Source organism: Strigops habroptila, chromosome 12, assembly GCF_004027225.2.
Source record: "Strigops habroptila isolate Jane chromosome 12, bStrHab1.2.pri, whole genome shotgun sequence".
NCBI lineage: Eukaryota > Metazoa > Chordata > Aves > Psittaciformes > Psittacidae > Strigops > Strigops habroptila.
The window spans coordinates 22,369,994-22,379,098 of record NC_044288.2 but is presented as its reverse complement, the minus strand read 5'-3'; the positions used below and the strand labels follow the sequence as shown (position 1 = coordinate 22,379,098).

The window sequence follows — 9,105 nt, the reverse complement described above, 5'->3', positions numbered from 1 at the left end:
TTTTTGTTTTCAGTGTATCATCAGGCTGTCAGTACAGCAGGGACATAGAATTCCAGACTGGTTTATGTTGGAAGGGACCTTAAAGCTCATTCAGTTCCAACCCTCTGCCACGGGCAGGGACACCTTCCACATAAAAATCCAGGAAGGAGTGGGGCACAGGGTGGCTGCTGCCCCTCCTGTTGTGCACATGCTCCTCCATAGTCTTGCCACAAGGACAGATTTTTTACAAGGCTCCCTTTCCTCCAGCACTCTGAAGGAGTTCAGGTGTCTAAACTTTTCTATAAAGGAAGTAAGAGTGGAGTTCCTATTCCTGCTGCATACACAGCCAGTACATGTTCACAAGATACCCTTCCCAAGCTTCAGTGCCTGATGTGAAGGAACTTGTTACCTCCCATCCCTGGGCCTGGGGGGAGATGAAGCTCATGAAAGATGGGGGAGTTGGAGAAGGTTCTGAGTATGTAAAACACATAGGAACTGGTGGGGAGGGGAGAGAGAACCATCACAGGTTCAGGCAAAAATGCTCCATTTAGACAAAAAATGATGTTGAAATCCAGAAGTGGCTGTAGTCAGAGCAGAACATGTTGCTCTTGCCAAGATGCCTGACCCACTGGGATTCAGTGCAGTCTTTTGGAGAACCCTGTGTTTGTGAAATAATCCAAACTTGGAGGAGTTTTTTAGGCTAAAACTTACATGTTTTTAAAACACGGTTCAATGGTGTTCAGCTACATCCCGATACAATTACCCTGTTGTAGGTGCTGCTGTAGCTGCAGTGCCTCTATATGTGAACTGAACTCCAAGCGTGGGCCCGAGGCTGCTGTTGTACATTGCAGGAATGTAACATCTTTATATTCAGGTTGTTAGTGGCTGGAGTTTACAAATACGAGGCTTTTGATAAAGCACTAGCACACGTCAGGTTACTGATGGTTTATGTCAAATAGGTGTGTCTCACTAAGTTAGCACAAATGAGGTAGTGCTGAATTTTTTCAGGGCTCTCCTGATTTTGAGCTGTCCCTGATGCTGCTGTTCCTTAGAGGAACCACTCTGTGATTCTGTGTTAGCCCTTCCACCACTTCAATACCACTGATACTTGAGTATGCATTTTTTATACTCTAGATAGAAAGACTTGTTGAAGGATTCAACATTTTTGGAAAGAAGTTTTGGTTTTCAGTTGAAGTAGTGCGCTAATATAACTTTACTGTTTCTATATGAACAAGTTCTACCTGCAAAACTAATAACAAGGTTTCCTAGGGGTTTATACAGTACCCAGCATCTTCCTCTACCCCATACTGGCACAGGAGGGTGCCCTGCAGCTGGGCTCTCGGTTTCTCTACCACCTATTTCCAAAATCAGCAAAAAGTTGGGATATATGCTCAGCCACACAAAGCCTGTGCTATATGGGCAATAAATACACGCCAACTGGCTTATTTCCTTGAAAAACTTCCTGCAATAAAGCTCTACTGCATTCACCTCAGAGCCGAAGCCAAGACTTGCAGGCCTGGTTGTGCTGTAACTGAAAAGGCAGTAGAAAGGGATGGAGAAAGTCTGTTGGCAGTGGTGATCATCCCATCAGAGTGCTTGGGAACAACTACAGAGCTCTGCTCAGCGCATGCTGTATATTGGGAGCTCCTCCGAGGCCCTGCAACTCAGGCAGCAGTAAGGACTCTGCTTTTTCCCCAAATCCAACAGGCTTTGTGCACATAATGGGAATCAAAACCACCACACACGGATAATAAACACTCTCCAGTGATCAGCACGAGCACAGGCTTAAGGAAGTGGTGCTCTGCATCTTACCGCAGCAGCCACCTTCACAAGGCAAGCGATGGTCAGTGCTGCACGGCTCCATCTGCAGCACAGGGGCAATCAATAAAGGTCAACATGATTCAGTTTGGTGCCTGGACCAAAGTGTGACAAAGGAAATTGAGAGAGAACCCATGGGGTCTAAAAGAAGAACGAAATATTAGCGTTGAAATAAAGCCAGAGAAACGGAGCAAGACTTGTTTTGCTGCTTGGGAAACGCTGGCATGATTTATGGGTCTGTTTATTAGCACTGTATGTTTTGCAATCTATATATGACTTTTATTGGGCAAAAGTGGCTGGATGGCTTACATTTCATCAAGGCGCTTTGCTCTGTTTTTACTGCTCTGCAGTACCAGGGCACAGCCATACTGTTAACTTAGATTTATGTGTTTGGTTTCAAGCGCTTAATTGTTTTTTATCCCGAGCTTGTTAAGGGAGCTGAATTTCTTGCGATTGTTCTCTGAGCCCTTTCATACGATTACAACACGTATTTTGTACCGGTCCCCTGGGTTTTCTTTAAAATACCTTCTGTGTTACGGTTTGATTGTGCTCTCCAGGCGCGTACAGAGCAGAAAACTCCGGCTGTGATGAATTCAAAAGGCAGACTTTTTGCTTTCCCCCGGAGGCTGGATTCACCTGCACGTCCTCACCTTTGTAAAGCGGCAGCTTCCCAGGTGGTGGAGAGACGGGTTCTATAGCCACTAAATTAAATTAGAAAGCAAGCTATTGACTAGGAAAGAATTTCAAATCATGAGTAGTGTTTAGCCGGTTGTGCTTCAGTCACTGATTTAGGGGGAGCAGGGGAAAAGTGAGCTTTCCTCATCGCAGCGCAAGGTGGCAATGTTGGCTCAGATGAAAAGGAGCTCCTTACACATGAGCTGTAGGGTTTTTTTCTTACCAGAAGCTTCTAATGAACGTAATAGGCATCGGGAGCCCATTGTTTTAAGTATTTTAGGGATGGTAAGACCTCCATTCTGCTGAGGAGAGCAGCCCTTAGGCTTGAGGTGCCAGGGCGCGGTCTAGGGGCTGCAGGGACCGAGTGTCTGCCCCGTGACAGAGATAACAACGCGTTTGGGGGTTTGGGGAGCCAGGAATCCTTAATACCTTGGGCAAACACCATACTAAGACGTTTTGGTAGCGCTGCCTGCTCCCCCGCTTCCAGTCACGGGAGGCGCGGGCCCTGAGGGAGCCTGGCTCTGTGTGAGGCGGGTTTTCCTCCGCCGCGGCTGGAGGCACGTTCCTTGCTGCGGGAGCCTGCGTTTCAGAAGGCACCGATCGCAGGACTGTGGCCGCCGCTCCTCACCCCGCGCTGCTCCGGCGGCGCCGGGCGGGACGGAAGCATTGGGAGGGGGCTGAGAGCAGCCTCGAACCCGCGACCCCCCCTCACCCGCTGCCGCGGGGGGGGGGGCGGTGCCAGGCGGGCGGCGCTAAGCCCCGCCCCCGAGCGCCTTCCCATCTGCCCCCGCGGGAGCGCGCGGACAATGAGCTGGGGACGAGCGGCGGGCTGGCGCTGCGCGGCTCGGCGGGGATCTCGCGAGAGCAGGGTGAGCGGCTCCCACCTCTCGCGAGACTGGTGCCTCCCTCTTCCTTCCCCCCTTCCCTCCCTCCCTCCCGCTTCTCCTCCTCCTCCCCGGCCACATCCACACACGGAAGGCGGAGCGGACCGGGCGGGCGGCCGTCGGCAGCCGAGCGGCGCAGAGCGGACCGGAGCGGAACGGCGCGGAGCGGGGCGGCCGCCGCCGGGCACGTGAGCGGGCGGGCGTGCTCTCGCGAGCGCGGCGAGGCCTGCAGCCGCCTCCCCCCCCTCAGTCCCTCCCTCAGCCCCTCCGCCTCCCCGTCCCTTCCCCCCCGCCGAACGGGAGCCGCCGCCGCCGCCGCGCTCCCTTCCCGCCGCCCCTTGGCCCGCAGGTAGGAGCGGCGCTGCGGCCCCCCCCTCCGGCCCTCCGCCGCGTTAACGACCGGGGTTGGCGGCCGCCGCTCCGCGAGGGAGGGCGGGAGGGGAAGGGAGGGAAACGTCCGTTAGGAACGGCCGCGGGTTGGGGGGGCCGGGCCTGGTGCGCGGCCGCAGCGCGCATGCGGAGGAGCCGGGCCCGGCCCGCCCGGTGCGGTGGCCCCAGCGCTGCCCCGCGGCCGCCCGCAGCGCCCCCGCCCGGCGGAACCGCGGGCCCGAACAAAGCCTCGCGGCTCTGGGGCCCGGCCGGTGCCCGCTGGGCGCTGGGGAGGGGGGTTTCGTCTCGGCGGCTCGGTGTTTCCGCACGTAAAACGTGTCTTCAGGGGTGACCCCAGCTAAAACCACGCTTCGCCCCTGAGCGGAACTTCACCGGAGCGCCTCGGAGCGCTTCTGGCAGCCTCGGAGTCGGCATCTCTCCTCCCCAGCCCCCAGAACGGGCACTCGGAAGCTGAACAGCATGTCCATAACGTGCCTGCCTTCCGAGCGTGCTTGAAAGCCGTTAGCCCCCGAAACTGCCGGTTTTGACGTTTATCTGGCATTAAAAATTAATGAATTGAGCCTTAAGAACGCTGACAGTGGGAGCATCCGTCTGACTCCTCTTTCTACTCAGTTTCACTTTCATACGGTTTAGGCTGTGGTTACACATCATGCTGCAGGGATTTTTATATCTTTTTCCCTCCTGTGGTGGATTAATAATGTTCTGTGTCTTTGATGTACCTATTTTGTTTCCAGAGTCAAAATAATGATATCTGAAGTTCACTTATGCTGAAAAGAAGCATAAAAGTTGTAAAGAACTTTCTGGGAACCTGAAGAGCTGCTTTGTTCTGATAAATGAAGCATTTATGCTGTAGAAAGAAAGCTGAAAAATCCCTCTTTTAAATGTGAGGCTTTTTTCCTTCCCATGAAACATACCTTTGGGAAAAAAGTATCTGTTACTGTTTCAAACAATTGAATAGTCTATTAGTTTTACTCAGCCTTAAATTCTTCAGGCTTCCTGAGCTGTTGGTGGAGTAGGTGGTCCTGACTTTCTAGAGTAAGTAGGGAGCAACTCTTGTGGAACACGTAAGTCTCTTCAAGCAGTCTGCGTGGGTTTCCTGCCTCAGAAGAGGAAAAGGGAGTGGTTTTTTTGGTACTTCTTTATACAGAATGTTGATCCAGTGGTTTAATCTTCCTGAATTTTGAGATATGTTAATACCTTGAAAACAATATATTAAAATCATACATTATTTTGCTCAAAATGTAATGTAATATGTATTAACACTTGTATTACTGAGAAATGAGTGATCTTCTATCTTGAATTTTATCAGCAAACCCACAGAACAATTCATTACTGAATTATGTGGAATAATTGGATTTGAGTGAGGATGCTGCCACTTGAGCCCTGCGCCTGTGTGTGCTCAGTTGTAACCCAATCTCAGCACTTAGATGTTGTGCACTGGGTAAAGGAGACAAAATCTGACCAACGAATGCAAGAATTGTGATTGTTTCCTCATGATTCTGGTGAGGTGGTGATGTTATGAGCCTTTTGTGTGTGTTTGTTTTAGAGAAGCTATCTGCCATTTCCAGTGTTTCATACATACATCCCAGCACTAAAATGATGGGAAGAAAAAGCAAGAGGAATTCCTAAATCCATCCTTAAAATGTGAATATCCATGTTCCTAAAGGTATAAGCTGAAAATGAGTTAAGGAGAAGAGAAGATGGGTCAGTCTCTGAGGCTCCAAACTCAGATGTATGGATCTTGTATGAATATTATGATCCATACAGCTGAAATATGATTGCCACCTGCTTCATTCAAGACTACACCTAAATAAAAATGCTCATTAATTTGGTTGGAAATAGAGAAGTAAATATTGTTCAGTGCCCTTTTCTGTGCCTGGCACCCACCTCTGCTGAGAGCTCTGGTGCGTGTGAAGGTGTTTTGTAATCTAATGCTTGAAGTGTTCTGGGTAGCTCAGCAAATCTGGGGGAAAGCTGCTGGAAGTAAAACTGCAAAGAAATTATTTCCATTCAGTTTCTTTGCTAATTTATGATTGCATTTTCATAGCCTCTCTCTGCTGTTTGCATTCTTCTTCTGCGCTCTGAGTCAACAAGTCTTGAAAACAAAAGCAAATTCCTCGCAATATTTCTGAACTAATTTAGTTTGCAAGCATTGAAGTACCATATTGTGGAGTCAGAACTTGAACAAGAGTTTTATTTTGAGCACTGAAACAGTCCCTTGATTCTTCTCGGCAACTAGAATACATCTCAACAACCTCATGCAAGATCTCAGCTGGGAAAGAATGCGATTTTATCCCAGCTCTGGAAATGCCTGGAGGCATCAGACTTACGTTCCCTGAACTAGTCAGAAGCTTTGTAATTGCCAGAATACAAAAGAGTTCTGTTTTGCTTTAAAAAAACAAACCAAGGTAGAACTGGTTCTCTGTTACAGCGATCAACTCTCTGACTTGGTCTGTCTTTGGATTGCTACACCTGTTTATTTTTAGAATATAATTATGGTGTGTTCTGTGGTTGATGGCCAAGTTTTGGTGCCTGTGAGCACTGATGGGAATGAACAGCGATCGTGTCCTCGCTTTGCGTGAGCATATGGTCACTGGTACCAGATCTTCCAGTCTGAGATCCTCCATTATTCCACTACAATTGGTTTTGGCAGAGCCCCTCTCTTGAACCAGGCCTTGATGGCTTCACGGAGCTTTTTGTAAGGGCTGGAACCTGCGTGCATCCACCTTATGTAGAGTTGGAGCTCAAAGGTAGTTGCCAAGAGTAGCCTTGCAGGTAGTAGGAGGGAGTGTCTGGAAGCCAGAGATAATCAGTGCACACAACAGCAGGTATTCTGTATGTTCCTGGCTGTTTCTGGTTTCCTTTTCTAAAAATACCCATTTTTTTGCCTATCTTACTCTTTCTGTACTGTTCCTTAGACCCTTTTTTACTTCTATGGTGTCTGCAAAGGAATAAGTGTGCTCTTTTCCATGCACTCTTACAAAAAGAAGGATGCTTGCATTTATTAAATTCTCTAATGAGCAGAAACAGGAATTCAGCATATTTTACAGTGCTCTTTTCAGCATTCAAATGTTGAAAACTCTAAATTCTTCTAAGATTCTTAATTGCTGAACGAGTCATTTCAATTGCTCATTTATAAATAAGTCTTTTTTTATATGTAATACTTTTCTGGTCTGAAGCAATCCTGTTATAGTAACTTCAGATCTCAGGTTATGATGTGCTCCTCTGGTCAAGTAAGTCACTGAGATGAAGCTGAACATAATCCTAAGAAGTGAAACTCTTCCAGTTCTGCCTGGAACAGATTGGTTAATCTGCACACCAAAAGAGCATGTCCATCCAGTGTGCCAGTGCTGCTTGAGTTGTGAGGGCATGACCTTCGAAGAGCACTTGAACACAATGGGTTGTGAAACAGCAGTGTTAAATTGCCATTGTTAACCCGGCTACCTGAAATGGTCATCTGCATTTTCTCTCCTTAAGGCTGCTACACAATTCCTCCTTTGCCTCTGGAAAGACTGTGGCCTTTCCTCATTGTCCAAGTTAAAGTAATCCGCTAGACTTCAAATCCCTTACACTTGGTCAGTCAGCAGCTGGAAAACATCTGCTCCTCACTTCCTTGTGAGGTCTTGGTTTTCCCACCATCAGTTCTCAGCAGTTGAGTTTCCAGATCTCTTCCACCGATAACCTTGGAGACAGTTTTGCCAGGAACCACCTGAATTCTTCGTAGCAGAATAGGTTGCTGCCAAAGGGATGGAGAAGAAGAATCCGTAGATTTTTATCCAAAGAGCAAGAACTGTGGATGTGAGACTTCTGAGACTTTTTTCCCAAGGGTGTGCAGTCCTGTGTTGTTACAGGCTGAGGGGGTGTTTTTTCAGCTTGCAGATTATTTCGTGCTTTTACCAGAATTGAGTTTTATTTGGTGACATTCAATGTGTATGTTGAGAAATTTTGGTTTTGAAGTGAAAGTGAAACTGACTAGAAAGTGAAAACAGGAATTTTTCATTTCGGAGAGTTTCCTATAAAGAATGGAAGAGGAATGGGGGAAAAGATGAGTTGTTTTAAGAACAAGATTCATGGTAAAGCCATAATACGTATGCACAGGTTAAAAAAACCCGGAGTGGCAGCAGGATTAGGGAGCGAGGGAACAATTTTCAGCCTCCTGGTGTTCCACAAAAGATGATAATCTCAAGTTGTCACGTGCAGCATGATCAACATGTCCCAAGAATTCACTGAATTAAACTGTTTCCAGGAACAAAACTAATATTTATATTGAGACAGTTCTATCAGTTTTGTTGAAGTTTATAATCAGCTTTATACAAAAAGAAAAACCTTCTGTAGGGTTTGAAAATCAGCCTCAGTTTGGCCTTTATTTGGTCCCAGTGTATTCCGTAGGATTCAAATTTCTTATTTTTGTTGTCTGCCTTTACAGAAAACTCTTTTGCAACTTGTAGATACAAAATGTGGGTGTTTTTTCATTGTCTGCATTTGTTTGGAAACCTAATGACAACATTTTGACTTTCCACTTATTTCAAGAATGCTTCGTATTATATATTTTCAAATCTTAATATGGCCAAATTTCTGTCCACAGCTCTTAAAAAATGTATATCTGAAAGCCTGTCTGTTCCCAGGGTAGCTGAAATGACATGAAGAACAATTAGCATAACACTTTGTACTCTGCTAAATCATGTCTGGATCTTTAGACAGCTTTGTTCAGTCAGACTCATCTTGCTGCTGTGACTCAGTGGATGGCACACTCGCTTAAAGCTGGCGTGGGTCCACGGGAGCCTGTCTCTACCAGGTGCTGCCATGAAAGCTTTCACAATGTGAGCAAGGCAAGAAATGCGATCTTGGAATCATGTCTTAAACCTGACCATGTGGAAGTTAAACGTTCTTTGGTATGAATTTTAGAGCTGTTCCCTACTTAGCTTTGTTGTTGTCTTCGTCTAATCATAAAGGGGGGTGTGTGTGTGTGGTAGGAGTAGAGCACAACAGGTATTGCAAGATGACAGTGATGTGGTAAATAGTGATTTTATGAGGACTCAGGTTTTGTAAGGATTCCACTCAAATATCTAATGAGGTGCAGGGCAGTTCACTGGCCAGTATTACATTGTCTTCATCACACAGTTGTCTTGCTGTCCCTTCATGCTTTTTCATACGATTGTCACTGTTTCTTTGTCTTGTCTGTCCCTCCCCACCTCTTCCTGGTTTTATTTTTCCCTTTGCTTCTCTCCCCTATGGGTGTTTGCAGCAGCACAGCCTGGTTATGTAAAACCTGCCTGTGTACACGGGGTCACCTCATGGCATGTCATCAGGTTCTCTGCAGCCCAGGTCCATGCCAGACTGGGTTTTGTTCTCTGCTAAT

The 9,105-nt window shown here is 47.2% G+C and overlaps 1 protein-coding gene across 7 annotated transcripts in view; it reads left to right on the top strand.

Annotated features, from left to right (window-relative positions):
* Positions 1-2,968: 2,968 nt before the first annotated feature.
* Positions 2,969-9,105, top strand: part of MATR3 (matrin 3) — a 28,060-nt gene continuing 21,923 nt past the window's right edge. For 2 of the 7 annotated variants that reach the window (XM_030504949.2, XM_030504947.1), the window contains exon 1: positions 3,307-3,705. Coding sequence is in view for 3 of the 7 variants with exons in the window: in XM_030504950.1 (XP_030360810.1) it covers positions 8,489-8,638 (150 nt within the window). In the remaining 4 variants the exon portion in view is untranslated. The other 5 variants (XM_030504951.1, XM_030504948.1, XM_030504953.1 and 2 more) reach the window with 5 other exon arrangements.